General features: G+C 38.6%; 2 protein-coding genes across 4 annotated transcripts in view; one reads left to right on the forward strand and one right to left on the reverse strand.

Annotated features, from left to right (window-relative positions):
- Positions 1 to 3688, reverse strand: part of nek6 (NIMA-related kinase 6) — a 31954-nt gene extending 28266 nt beyond the window's left edge. For both annotated transcript variants that reach the window (XM_085360080.1, XM_085360079.1), the window contains exon 1: positions 3609 to 3688. In XM_085360080.1, the coding sequence (XP_085216206.1) occupies positions 3609 to 3654 (46 nt within the window). In that variant the 5' untranslated portion in view covers positions 3655 to 3688. The remainder of the gene's footprint in view (positions 1 to 3608) is intronic.
- A 2509-nt stretch (positions 3689 to 6197) lies between these two features.
- Positions 6198 to 15072, forward strand: part of dennd1a (DENN/MADD domain containing 1A) — a 40444-nt gene continuing 31569 nt past the window's right edge. For both annotated transcript variants that reach the window (XM_085360081.1, XM_085360082.1), the window contains exons 1-4: positions 6198 to 6317; positions 10577 to 10641; positions 14414 to 14457; positions 14701 to 14750. In XM_085360081.1, the coding sequence (XP_085216207.1) occupies positions 6301 to 6317; positions 10577 to 10641; positions 14414 to 14457; positions 14701 to 14750 (176 nt within the window). In that variant the 5' untranslated portion in view covers positions 6198 to 6300. The remainder of the gene's footprint in view (positions 6318 to 10576; positions 10642 to 14413; positions 14458 to 14700; positions 14751 to 15072) is intronic.

A 15072-nucleotide genomic window follows, 5' to 3' on the forward strand; every position in this document is an offset into this window, starting at 1 on the left:
AGAATGCAGATCAAATCACAGGCAGCAATGGTGGTGGTGTAGTTTTTCTGTCACCAGCTACACTTTTAACAGTGTTTTAGCCGCGAATGTCGCGACATATGTCTGGTCAGGTTGTCAACATAGAACATGTTTGCAAAAGTGCTCAGATGTTTTCAGAGATTTCACTAGCTCTGCTAACAATTAGCATGCAGAGTGCACCGAGGGGGTTACGTTAACCGGTTTGTTTACATATTCCACTCTCCGTGTTCCACATGTTGCATTCGCAGATTCTCACCGAACGATCGTCTCTTTCCGCCTGGTCTTGTGTCTCTGTGCTTCTGTAACATAAAGAACGAGCTGACATTTTTCTCACGAAACCAGCGATCAGCTCAACAGACCCTCAGTTTACCTGCATGCATCCTCCTCCTCATCTGTCAGCTGTTTAACACCTGCTGCTAATTCAAGAAACACGCCTAGTTACCTGGTGATAGTCACAGTTTAACTGGGCAGCCGGTGCTCGATATAACGCAATGTCAGCGCATTTTTCTGCACAAGATAAGTAAATATAGTGTTTTCCCCGAGCGCAGAGCTGCTGGAGCTCGTTTCCTTACAGAGCACTTTATAGGCGAACAGCTTCATCAGCGGCTGATGTCCAATCACCGGCACACAGCTTTGAAACCTCAGCTGAGTTTTAGCTCTCAGTGGTTAAACGCTGGACTTCATTCACTCAGGTTCTGTCTGTCGGGTCACGTTTACTTCGCTGTTTTATTTACAACTGAGCAAATCGGTTTGGCTGAGGTTAAAGTTACGTTTCATAACTGCATAGTTTCACAGACGTTTAATGGTTCACTGGCACATGTGTTAGACTGAACTATCATCTAAATATCATCTGTTTTTTAATAGTTATTCAACTGTGTTCTAAGCACCAGCTGTCTGTTAGAATGTGATTTTTTTTCTCTCTCTGTTGGCAGAGGTATAAAAATGCGCAGGAAAATCTGACATGCATGGCGAACTTCACCGACGATATTTAGGGAGGAATAAACACACATCAAACATAAATGAACCATTTGTCTGTCTCCATAATTGAGAGAATTTTCTCTTCTTATGTCAACACTCTCTCTCTCTCTCTTTTTTTTTTTTTTGCTTTTTCGGTCATGTTATGTTTACCTGTCAAAGGCTTGTTACAAACTATGAAACACATGGTGCAGACTTCTGGATGTTAGAAGAAAACTAATACTGCTCATGAATGAGACTAAAGGCAGGAAGGTGTCCTTTAAGACTAAACATGTTAATAGGACCTCCCTATTTATATCATAGTTTATGATATAGCACGTGTATTTCAGTAATAGCCTGCTGAGGCCACTATACGTTTGTTTATATCTAATCTTCCTTTTCAAACATTTAAACAGCACCGAGTCTGCAGCTGAGGGAATACAAATTCAAATTGTCGGAACAGGTTTGCTCGTTTCTTGGATTCATTTGGTGATTTATTAAATGTATAACTGTTATTCTAATCTGCTGCTGAGTCTCTTACACTTTTCTTTATGCTGTATATTTTCACGTCTCTGGAATAGTTGGCAGTTAGATAGTCAGCTGGGAAACTTTGTGTTAACTCATGGAGCTGAGGATATCGTGGATATGCTGACCTCGCTGCGTGGTGTACAGAGCGAGGTCAGCATGATTAATATTCACAATAAAAATATTAGCCGAACATCATGAAGTCTGTATGTGTTTCATAGTGTCGAACAACCTTTGTACAGTTAAAGCCAGCAGTTACTACATGACGGAAACACCAACGTTATCTCTTTTATGTGTTTATACACAGGTCACGCTGATTACTGAACAAAAACCCAAAGATCAGATGTTAAACAGATTTATTTGCTCTCTCTCCTCCTTAAACATGTTTTTAATGTTAGTTATAATTCAGAATTGGCGACTGAAACACGTAGGACACATAAGAACATCAGGAAATAAAACACCGATAAATATAACCTCAGTAAAAGAAGTCAGCGGGGGTTACTACAGCTGTGTACCGGGGCCTGCGCTTTGTCGGTGGGATTGCTTGCGAGGCGAGCGGGTCTATCCCACGCTTTGCCGTGAGACTGGGCAGACATCTCCGAAATCATCGAAACACTTTTGCAAAGAGGCTGTATCTTGACAAACCGACCAGACACATGAAGATTAAACCACTACATTCTCGGCTAAAAAAATATTAAAACGGTATTTGGTAACACACAAACAGGGTTTTTCAAAGCTCAGTTCTGTTAGCTTCCACATGCCGGTTGTTGTGCGCTAGAAACAATGGCCACCAGGCCAAAGCAATGGTTTTGACTCGATCAGCGTTAACCCCGCCCCCTGAGTTTGATGGGTGAGGCTGACAGATAAAATTATTTCATGATGAGAGCCAGGCGTCAGGACTGCCAAAATGAAATAAATAAATATATCATTAAATAATTAATTAAATGTGTCAATAATTAATTAAATGTGTCAATAATTAATTAAAATGTGAAATACATAAATAATTAATTAAATGTGTCAATAATTAATTAATTAAATGTGTCAATAATTAATTAAAATGTGAAATACATAAATAATTAATTAAATGTGTCAATAATTAATTAATTACATGTGTCATAACTATTTATTTAATTAATTAATTCCAATTTTAATTAATTATTGCCACATTTAATTAATTATTTAATGATGTATTTAATTAATTCATTATGGCAGTCCTGGCGTTCCATACTCTCCAACATTTGGTTTTAGAACTGCAAAAGCTCTTGGATGAGAGTTGAAACCTCTTCAAGAAATTTAAACAAGTACAATGGTTTTCTTATACTGTTTCTACATATAATGTTCACTTCTACACAGAAACCACACACCCAGACAGGAGGGGTGGGGGTACAGCTTGTTACTCATGTTTGATACACAAATATTGTCATTGTTATATGGATGTGTTTTGTTTGGGGGTTTTTTGTGTGTATTTTTAAACTAATGCCAGAGATGCTATCACATAATACACCCAATGCCGCATCTCTGTTCTACCCAATTACCTCACGTTGTAATCGACTAACTTAATGTATAATCCAAATTGGTCTAAGTCAAAAGTACAAAAATTATATTCACAGGAAGATAAACCAGGAGCTGCAGAAGTTACGAGTTTTGCAGTGGTTTCCTGTTGTGAAAGAAGAGCCTGCAGAGACGAGAATTACCCCAATAACACTCACCATTACTTCATTTAGCTTGAGTGACAGGTCGCCGATAATTACTTTAAAGTGGCAATGGAAACATGGAAATTAAATGGATGTGAATTTCAGTCCAAGTGTTCTGCTGCGTGCTCTTTTCCGGGCCTGGTGCAGCACGATTGTTTAAAATAGAAAAAAATATATAATATTATGTTTAAACTATAGACCAGGAATCTATAAGGTCTCGTTTCTGTCCGGGTAAGCAGCACGCTAACGTTGCTGCTAACTAGTTAACTGCTACGAAGGTTGTGCAGCTCTCCAAAATGAGGCTGTATCCTGTTCCATGACGCGTGTTATGATTCAGCCACACACGAACTTACTGAAGCGAGCTGCTGCACAATTCTGCGAGCTGCCACCGTCTCCTTACTACTGACTGTGTCTTACCTGGAGAGGAGTCAGTAATGTCCTGCGGCGTGAAGGCCTTCCACATTTTACAACTTCTGTTAGTTCGTGTTGTTGTGCAACTCCTCACACCAACAATGTGAGTCAGACCCCCGCCCCCGAGTCTCTCTCTCCCGCCCCCGAGTCTCTCTCAATCGCCCCCCGCTCGCTGTCCAGCAGCTTGTTCAATAGAGCTCGCTGATAACTGAATAACAGAAAGATACGACAAAGTTTTCAGTCTCTGGTTGCTAAAGTGGACGCGAAATTGTGAGAAGTGTTTGAGCAAAGTGGGTCAGTAGTCTCCGCGCCCTGCTTCTAAGTCTCCTGCATACGGGATGGGGCTTTTTTTAAGAGTCTGGTCTGAAAATAGATTTGTATAAATTAACATGTTGAAACGAAAGAAAAAAACGTGGTGACAGATGAGGTTGAAACGGAGATGAAATTTCTATTAAACGTTAATCATTCGGGGGGGAAACAACTACAAAACAACAAAGCAAGGAAGAACATAATTTAATCTGTTCGGATCTGTAAGACAAAATTACTAAAGCAAACTTTTGTATCAAAATGTAAAAAAAAAAAAGAACAAAGAACAATGAGAGACCTGAACACACACAGGTGCATACATTTTACAATTGTTTATTTATCAAGCATATTTAATTAAACTGAATTAATATACGTTTATCCTTGTGCTGTTTTAAGCTATGTTGTGTTAATTATTTGTATATGTATTTTTTTGATGCTTTGGCAATAGTATTTTGCCATGGTTATTTGGGTCAGTGTTGTTTTTTGTTTGTTTGTTGGGATTTTATATATTTTTTGCCTCTGTACACCATCACAGTGGATTCAGCATCAATCAAACGTCAATATGCGATTGAAGTGCAGCCTTTAATTACAGGGTTTTAACAAAAGAATTCAAGGAGGTGTTGTTGCAAATCTTATGGTCCAGGCTTGCAGGCTGATACAGAACTAAGAATAGGGACAGAGCCAGACTAGTTCAAGCTTCACCTTTTTTGTCTCTGCAGTGTGAACCACACCCAAAACATAATTAAACTAAAACAACCTGACCAACATTTATAACAAAAGTGCTGTAAACTGAGAAAATAAATATATATTTAAAGTATATATATGTGTGTGTGTGTGTGTGTGTGTGTGTGTGTGTGTGTGTGTGTGTGTGTGTGTGTGTGTGTATACGCACGAGTGCCCGATGCCATCTAGTAGGCTCTGTGCTTATTGTCCAGCTCCATGGAGCCCACTTGCCATAGAATATCAGAATTGGCAGGCCAACCACTGGCACCCTTTGCTTTTCACAGATGAGAGCAGATTCACCAAGAGCACATGTGACAGAAGTGAAAGGGTCTGGAGAAGCTGTGGAGAATGTCATGCTGCCTGTAAAAGTTTTGGTGTTTGGTGGTGTGTCAGTGATAGTCTGGTGAGGCATATCCATGGAGGGACGCACAGACCTCTACAGGTTAGGCTACGGCACCCTGACTGCCATTCAACATTGGGATGAAATCCTTGGAGCCATTGTCACAGCCAAAGCTTGTGCACTAGGTTCCTCCTGCCCCCAAACTCGCCTGAGCTATTTCTAATAGAAAGCCTCTTGGACATTATATTTTGGTTCAGTTTGTGGGGCAGTGATGGCCTGGTCCAGATCTGGGAGGACATCCCCCATGATACTGTCTGTTATCATAGTAGGAGGATGCCCCAATGTTGTCAGTCATGCATACAAGCATGTAGAGGCTATATAAACTGCTGAATACCACTTTGAATTGCAGCAATGAAATTTCAGCAAAAACAGATTAGTCTGTTGCATCAGTTTTTTCCTCTTTGATTTTTGGACTATCTTTGAATTTAGCCCTGTGTAGGTTGATAATTTTCATTTCCATCAAACAATGTGGCATCCTAACAGATTATCCAGTCCACATCAGCATAGACATCCAGTGTAATTTTTTTTTCCTATTGAGGTCTGATGTGTTTTCAGAAGGTTCATTTAAATATTTTTGAACAGTTTAGAGAATAGTAGAACAAAGATGTAAACTTTGTGGGAATTTTTGTTTTATCATTTTTCTATTTTGCTCTAGTGTTTTGGAAAAAACAGCTTCACTGTAGGAAAAAACACAGGACACACAAATCTGCTGTTTTTTGGAGCATCCGCCCCAATTTTTCCTCTTGTTAATCCACGTAGCTGTCATTTTCATTTATTTTCCTTTTACATTACATTACATTTAAAAACAAAATGTTTGTGACATAAATAATATAATTTATATTTTAGATTATTTCAAAATTAATATTGGTAGAAAATATTACTACTTTATATTAAACTATAAATTATCTCCAAAACTGTTTTTAATTATTAGCTATAAAACCTCAAAATGATGTAATAAACTGCACTGGAGCTACCGTTACAGTAAATGCTGAGTAACAGAAACTTTATCGGCTACAGCACCACGCGACCCAATCGTCTTGTACGTATTGTGGAAGCTGTAGTTTCTAATACTAGGTAGCTGTATGTTATTGACATTCACGTCTTCTATTTAGAAGACTACAAATCCCAGGAGCGGCACAAAGTGGAGCGTGACTTACGCATGGCGATTCACCATGGCGGTGTACTGTTGTGTGTGACGGGCAGGTTAGCTTGAGAAAAATACGGAGTGACGCGTCTGCTGCCAGCCACGGCGGGGAGACCAAATAGAGGATGGGGTCTCGAATCAAGTAAGTATATTTCTCGGTGCGTTAGTTAAAACTGTTGTGTTAGCAGTGTTCCACAGAGTCATGGAGAAGATATCGTAGAGTATGAGGCCCTGGCTAAAAACACTGAAGGGACCTGGAAAACAAAACAAAAAAATAAGAACCTTTTATTTATATATTTTTAATGACACTGAGGTGTACTAGTAACTCAAAGCTTTCCGCGCGGTTAGCGGTGACTGACAGTGAGTGGATATGTAGCCACTTTAAGCATGGTAACTGCATTAGATGTTTTTTTTCCCCCAAAACCGGATGCTACTTTTCAGGACTGAGAAGTGCAGCAGAGACGATGACTGCAGGCTACTCTCGTGGCATGATAGAAAAGGACAACTGATCTATAGATTGGCTTTGGTATACAGATATGGTGTATTTATGAGATTTATATCACTATAAGGACAGATTTAGTAAGAAAAGTCCCGCACTGTGTTGAGACACCATGTTAGTAGGGTTATGTGGAGGCCCTACTTTGCCTGCTTTTTAAGAACAATCCTTACAGTTTGGGCTGGATATCATCACTCATTACTATAACTAATTCAATTTCAAGATTTCAATTCGATTCAATTTAACTCAGACAGTCAGACATATTATAATTATGATAATTTATCAGTATATATCCATATACTTAAAATTTTTTATGTCTATGTATAAAACCAAAGCTGACAGTTGTGAGACTGTATCAGAGGTGTAAGCATCATAACAGATGCCTTTGTGTCAAAGTAGCTGAGGATAAAACACAGAAAAACATAAAGGAGATTTTCCTGGCCTGGCTTTTTATAGCAGATAACCAGCTTAAAAATATTCTGCAGAATGTCAAAAACAGAAGAAATCCATGAATCAACAGATAAACATTACCTGATGCTGCTGAAGTGAAGCAGAGCTAAGTTACAGAGGTTTTATTAAAGACATAGCTCAGCGTTTTGCAATTTGGCATATTTTGTAAAAGTTTACACTTATTTGGTATTGAACAGCAGAAATTAGGCTTTCTGGTCGGAGTTCATTTAAAAAAAAAAAAAAGTCGACAGCACCACACACAACGGTAGACTGGTGCCTAGTAAGCAAGTGAATAATGCAGAAACACAAATTTTTGGTGGTAAACTGGAAGTACCCTGTGGGAATTTATGACAAATATTTTTCAAATGCGAAGCGTAGTTTGATCTTCATTTGCTGCTTTTTCAGTGAATTTTGGTCGGAGGGTGACAAACCTGCAGCTTCAGAATCTGTGAGATGTCGACTTTTAGCACCCGATGAGTTGTCTGTGTTCGTGCCGCCGGGTTGTGCTTTGCATTTACATCTTTCTGTGGAATGTGTTTACCTGCTCTTTAATCATTTGGTGTTATAACTCTTTGGTGGTTTTTTGAAATAGTTTTGTGAGCTTTAAGCTGAGATTCTGGTGTTTCTGGCTAAATAAATATATTTAAAAATCAATTCAGGATTTAATGAATCGATATTGCATTATTCAAACTAAAACTGATTTGAATAGGAAAATCAATTTTTTAAACCCACCCCTTGCAATCCCTGAACTTTGGGGCGATGTGTAAAATAAAAAGACAAAAAAAACCCCAAGACATAGTGCATGGTCTACAACTAATTTCAACTCTTTCATTGGATAAATGATGTCATCTGACAGAAAGATTTCCACTGCTTTGCCTTGTTGTCTGGCGATATGGATGATGAGGAACTGTAGATCTTAGACATAATTCTCAAATGCGCCAAACCCCTGTGCCTGCCCACAGTCTGTTTCACAGCGGATGTTTGTCGACTAAAGGATTAAATAAACGATTGAAATTTCTTCCTATCAAGACCTTTGTTGAGGATAGTTCTACAAATTTTGGAAATGTTTTGAGTATGAACTCTGAAGAATAATTTAGTGAACAGTAAATGTTCATAATGGTAATTTCCTCACCATGTAAGACTCCCTGAAAAATCAAAACCTGTCACATATTTATCTCTAGCTCACTTGACCAACCTTTACCATTTATGTATTAATACAGCTACACCTATGCTACTACTTGCTGTGAAAGAAGAAAAACATACTTGACCCACCCAACTAGGTTTTTAGCCTAAGATATTCACTGTCTTCTAGGTGAGTTTCTTGTAAAAAGGTATATACAGGGAGTGCAGAATTATTAGGCAAATGAGTATTTTGTCCACATCATCCTCTTCATGCATGTTGTCTTACTCCAAGCTGTATAGGCTCGAAAGCCTACTACCAATTAAGCATATTAGGTGATGTGCATCTCTGTAATGAGAAGGGGTGTGGTCTAATGACATCAACACCCTATATCAGGTGTGCATAATTATTAAGCAACTTCCTTTCCTTTGGCAAAATGAGTCAAAAGAAGGACTTGACAGGCTCAGAAAAGTCAAAAATAGTGAGATATCTTGCAGAGGGATGCAGCAGTCTCAAAATTGCAAAAACCAAGGCGCCAAATAACTGCCCATGAACTGAGAAAAGTCAAGCGTGCAGCTGCCAAGATGCCACTTGCCACCAGTTTGGCCATATTTCAGAGCTGCAACATCACTGGAATGCCCAAAAGCACAAGGTGTGCAATACTCAGAGACATGGCCAAGGTAAGAAAGGCTGAAAGACGACCACCACTGAACAAGAACAAGACATACAAGCTGAAACGTCAAGACTGGGTCAAGAAATATCTCAAGACTGGTGTTTCTAAGGTTTTATGGACTGATGAAATGAGAGTGAGTCTTGATGGGCCAGATGGATGGGCCCGTGGCTGGATTGGTAAAGGGCAGAGAGCTCCAGTCCGACTCAGACGCCAGCAAGGTGGAGGTGGAGTACTGGTTTGGGCTGGTATCATCAAAGATGAGCTTGTGGGGCCTTTTCGGGTTGAGGATGGAGTCAAGCTCAACTCCCAGTCCTACTGCCAGTTTCTGGAAGACACCTTCTTCAAGCAGTGGTACAGGAAGAAGTCTGCATCCTTCAAGAAAAACATGATTTTCATGCAGGACAATGCTCCATCACACGCGTCCAAGTACTCCACAGCGTGGCTGGCAAGAAAGGGTATAAAAGAAGAAAAACTAATGACATGGCCACCTTGTTCACCTGATCTGATCCCCATTGAGAACCTGTGGTCCATCATCAAATGTGAGATTTACAAGGAGGGAAAACAGTACACCTCTCTGAACAGTGTCTGGGAGGCTGTGGTTGCTGCTGCACGCAATGTTGATGGTGAACAGATCAAAACACTGACAGAATCCATGGATGGCAGGCTTTTGAGTGTCCTTGCAAAGAAAGGTGGCTATATTGGTCGCTGATTTGTTTTTGTTTTGTTTTTGAATGTCAGAAATGTATATTTGTGAATGTGGAGATGTTATATTGGTTTCACTGGTAAAAATAAATAATTGAAATGGGTATATATTTGTTTTTTGTTAAGTTGCCTAATAATTATGCACAGTAATAGTCACCTGCACACACAGATATCCCCCTAAAATAGCTAAAACTAAAAACAAACTAAAAACTACTTCCAAAAACATTCAGCTTTGATATTAATGAGTTTTTTGGGTTCATTGAGAACATGGTTGTTGTTCAATAATAAAATTATTCCTCAAAAATACAACTTGCCTAATAATTCTGCACTCCCTATATGCTGCGAGACCTGCTCTACCTCCTGGCTGTAGCTCAGCAGTCACTTAACCAAAGCAATCATTAGGCTGTCTTTGGTGGAGCACCTTCTTTGCAACCATTTTCTCCCAAAGCCAGTAACCTCCAGGAACCACTGCCAGTCAGTCTGGGAATATTTCTCCCTGTGGTATCACACCCAATATGGTGGACAGATCTCGACATATGTGCACAGACACCATGAGAAACATTAATACTACAGTACTTACCAGAAATTCCTGCTGCTCTTTCAATTTTCGTGTAGGCCACTTTGCAGTGTCCTTTACCAGTTTTCTTCCTTCATCTTTTTGATGGATGTCTAATTCTTGGTTATATGTTTCTTGTGTTATATTTTCTTTCATTTTTGTATGCAACATAAGTAAACAAAGCTTTTTTACAAATATATTTTTTGGCCTTTGTTTTTGGGTTTATTAGATGGATGCAGTGAGAACTGACGGGAAAGAGAGAGGGGAGACATGTGGCAAAGGGCCGTGGGTCAGACTCAAACCTGGGGCCAGCCGCTCTCAGCCATGCTGCATATGGTCGCCTGCTCATCTAACTGAACTAAACTGGCGCCCATAAAGCTATTTTTTTTTATTATTTGTTGCAGGGAGAACCCTGAGTCTACCTTTGAGGTGTATATGGAGGTGGCCAACCCAGGCATCCACAGTTCTGGTAAGTCCTTAAAAATTACATTTTCTTTTACATATTGATCATGGAACTAGGTGTACATAAACAAGTAATAATGAATGTAAAATCCAATATGTTTCAATACATAGAACCCCTTCAAGGTTAGAATTACCAGAATTTTTCAAGGCATTAATCACAAAATGTTCTCTGGTTATAGTTATAAAAATACCCTGACCAAACCAGACGTACTTAATTAACGTGGAAAATAAATCGATTTATCATCTTTATCATATCTTTATAGTTCTTGTCATCATAGTATCCACTAGAAATGTTCTAACCAACTAATTTCTTAGCTGACTTAGCAAGGAAATAAAGTTTGACTAGATGACTAGTCTAAGACTAAGAAACACTCAGATATCTTGTTACATTTGAGAACCATTTAGTGGACAATTCCAAAAGTTGTCCAAATAAAGGCATTTGAAACCAGTAATCACATTCTTCTTGAGTCGTCCTGGTGGATGATATTGTTTGTATTGATATTGTTTTGTTGTTTGTTTTATTCACTGAATTATGGTATATCTGGTGGAAGACAGCTGTATAACACTTAGAACATAACAGTTTGCCGAGTTTGGGCGTCAATTAAAATGTGAACAATTAGATTAAATGAGTATTACATCTGGTACTGCCTAGTCACATTATTAACAGTTAGTAGTCTAGTTGACTCTTTGCACACATCCTTAGTATCCACATCTGCTCATAATACAATTTTCACTGCTGGTTATCTACCTTCCATTCTCTAACACTAGAAAAAAAAACTCAGTTGGAATCGAATATTTTTCTTGGGACTTTTTTTTTTTTTTTTTACCCAACCTAATGCACTTTCCCCTCCAATGTTTTATGCAGTCTGATCCCCTGGGGAACCAAAGACCTCCTCAGTTTCTCTGTACACAACTGACTTTAAACTACACAGCATTCTCTGTTCTAACACTGCCACCACAGGGTCGAACAAACAAGCCTGCCTTCTTGATTATTTTATTCAGCCAGTGATTGTTCTTCTTCTTGGTAGAGCTCTCCCAGCAGACCACAGCATAGGGAATTGCATTAGCAACCACCGACTGATACAACATCTGTAGCAGCTTTCAGAGGATGTTCAGCCTCCGCAGGAAAAATAAAGTCGAGCCTACCCTTTCCCGAAAGAGAAGGTGGAATAAAGCTAGCTATTTAGGCCTCCTGTCTCTTTGTGCAATCTCATACTTATTCCAAAACGTTGAGAGAAGGGCCACACCATTTGTTGCATATTACTGTGGATAGTTCTCTGGTACACTTTTTACACGTTTTGCAGCAGACAACAAACTACACTGCTTTATCATGTCAATATCTCTGTCACTACCACTTCCCTTACACTACTTTTAATAGATTTCTGGTAATGTGGAAATGTGAAATTGCTCTTTTTTTCTTCTGTCCTATCTGTTGATGAAGTGTGCCCACACATAGAGTGGAATGGCCCAAACCTTGGGGTGTTGGTTATAGTAATTATGAAATCTTGACAACAAGTCACGGATTAGTACATAAAGGGTCCTGTGCCAGTGTACTGTTTTGTAAACTAGAGCAGGGTGATATGACCAAAAATATTTATAGCGATATACATTTGAAAATTTGCGATAACGATATAACTGACAATATAATTGACACTAGACAAAATACTTTACAACTCCACAACTTTATAGTGCAAAGAAAACCCCAGCAATGTATTTTCACTTAAACAAGCAGCTGTTTTTTATGTGCATTGAAGTAATATAAAAATTTAACAGTGCAAATGCAAATTCCTTGCTGACAGTTTAACCAAAAGGCCTTTCCAGTGGAAATTGGCCGACATATCCTCAGCATAACCATGTATAATATCCACAAAACTTAAAAAGAGGTTATACACACAATACGATAATATTATGTTGAAGCACAGTACGTATCACTCCGCGAGGCTCCTGCCTACGATAGCCGTAATGCTCTGACAATTCATCAAGCGGTGCGGGTTCGTAGCTTAGCAAAGTCGTACTGAAACATTTGACAGATTTTGACAGATGTGTACCACATAAAATAATTTAGAGGTCAGTAAACACAACCAGAATTCATACATAAGGCGCACAGGATTATAAGGGGCACTGTCGATTTTCAGAAAAATCAAAGGATTAATTTTAAGTGTGCCGTATTTTCCAAAAAACACGGTAATAAAGACGGCCTGCTAGCATGCTCTACCAAAAATAGTGCTTTGTTGTGTATCTGACGGACGAAAGCTAAACCAGTTCCACACTGAAGTTGCAGCATTTTTACAAACCAATTCTGGTTCATCTGTTTCATTCAACGATCCGCTTTCGCCCTTCTCATTCTCCGTCGCTGCCATGCTTTTTCCGCCATGTGTGTATGAAAACAAAGACACTGTGCATGCACCTTTTACCCATATTCTATCACGATATTTCATTTTCTTATCGTTGCCCAACATTATACCAGTATTACTGTGAACGGTATGATATGGCTCAGCCCTATTGTAAACTTTAATTTTATTTTGTGATTATTTCATAATTTTTGGCTAGCAAGAAAAAAGTTATGTCAGTAGGAACATTTCAAGAGGTTAAGATGATGGCACCAGCTGAGTTATGGTGATATATCTCAACTCTGTCTCTAAAGTTTTTTTATCTGCAGCAAGTGACTAATTTCCTGGATACCGAGGAGAGGTTGTTGGCTGTATTTCTAAGAATTTTATCCTGTTTGCAGAGGAAATGATGAAACTGCAGTCTTCAAGATGCAATATCCATTTGTTTTTTATTTACTGTTTTAAGCAGAATGCTTATATTAGAAGTGTCATTTGTAAGGGGGATTTATACCCTTGCTTACATTGTTTCTCCCTTGTCATATGAGGGAACAGTGCAGCACTCAACATGTTGCAGTAAAGCTCAAGCTCACCTCCTGGGCAGAACATACAGTGATGATCAAATCTGCTGATGAGTGCAGACATGATTTTGGTGTAGCAACAAAATAAAAAATTCCTTTTCCAACATGACTGTGCACCAATGCACAAAGCAAGGTCCGTAAGACATGGATGGGGGGAATTTGGTATGGAACACCTTGACTGGTCTTCACAGAGTCCTGACCTCAACTCGACAGAACACCTTTGGGATGAATTAGAGGGCAGACTGTGAGCCAGGCCTTCTTGTCCAACATCAGTGTTTGACCTCACAAATGCCCTTCTGGAAGATTGGTCAAAAATTCCTATAAACACCTAACCTAAAAATCGTGTAAAGCTTTGCCAAAAGAGCTGAAGCTGTTATCATAGTAAACCCATTAAGAATGGGATGTCACTCAAGTTCATGCATGTGAACTGCAAATTTTTGGGTCACTTGGATTTGTTCAATTTTTTATTTGTACTTTTTCTGCTTTTTTTTTCTTTTCTTATGAGAATAACTGTTTAAATTCAAAGTCAGTCAGGTTTCTCTTTTACAAAAGGGGTGAGTGATAACTCTCAGATAATTAATTTGCATATTTTGTCTAAACATAAAAAAAGATGATGATAGAAGATTTTTCATAGTTTTTTTTTTCCTCTTAAGGTTTAATGTCACAGCACTGTGAGTTAAGGGTGCAGAAATTAACTAAGAGATCATGTGCGTACAAGACTGAATGTGTCTGCCAGCGACTCCTCATACATATACTGAAAGTGGGGAAACCCCTAAGCCTCATGGATTGGGTCATAGTCTTTAGGGTTGTCTTGTTGAAAGGAAGCTGGTGATTTCAGTGAAGTCATTTTCTGTCTGTATGCTTCTAACAGGGCCAGAGGTTCGTCGGCAGTTTCCCGACGACTACAGAGATCAGGTCTTACATTTTCTTTTTTTTATGTATTGTACTTTTCTACAGTTGTACATACCATGCTTTCACTTTTTCTCTTTGACAAGCATTATTTTTATGTAATTTTTAATTATTATGTAGTGTCAATAATGTAAATGCCTCTATGCACACTGTTCTCTATGGATAGCTTCACATTACATGTTCCATTTGAGCCCCTCTAAATTTGTTCATGGATTAATGTACTTTATAATCCCTTTCTTTGTACCACAGGAAACTCTTAAAACTGTGTCCAAGTTCTGCTTCCCTTTCAGCATGGACAGGTATACACACATACACATCTGCACCTACATAGGGTTGATTAAATCTAAGAGAATTGAATTAAAATCATTGCTCTGGGTATTCAATGAAGTTTTTGGTGCTGGTACACTATTATTTATGTTAATGACACTATTAAATGCTATAGTATTTTGGCTCGTTTGGGCTATTAGCAAAATTATATACAGTATTTAGCCACACTAAGAACAAGAGGGGAAAAAAAGTAATGTTAGATGTTGTTGTTATAAGCTAAAGATGGGTCATTTTGAGATGTTGGTTTGGGGAAATTAAAATAATACAATGCTTTTGTTAGGTGCTGTAGTATAA

This window comes from Diplotaxodon limnothrissa, linkage group LG7 (assembly GCF_057381915.1).
Source record: "Diplotaxodon limnothrissa isolate DT_005_m linkage group LG7, D_limnothrissa_male_GT1.1, whole genome shotgun sequence".
Lineage (NCBI taxonomy): Eukaryota > Metazoa > Chordata > Actinopteri > Cichliformes > Cichlidae > Diplotaxodon > Diplotaxodon limnothrissa.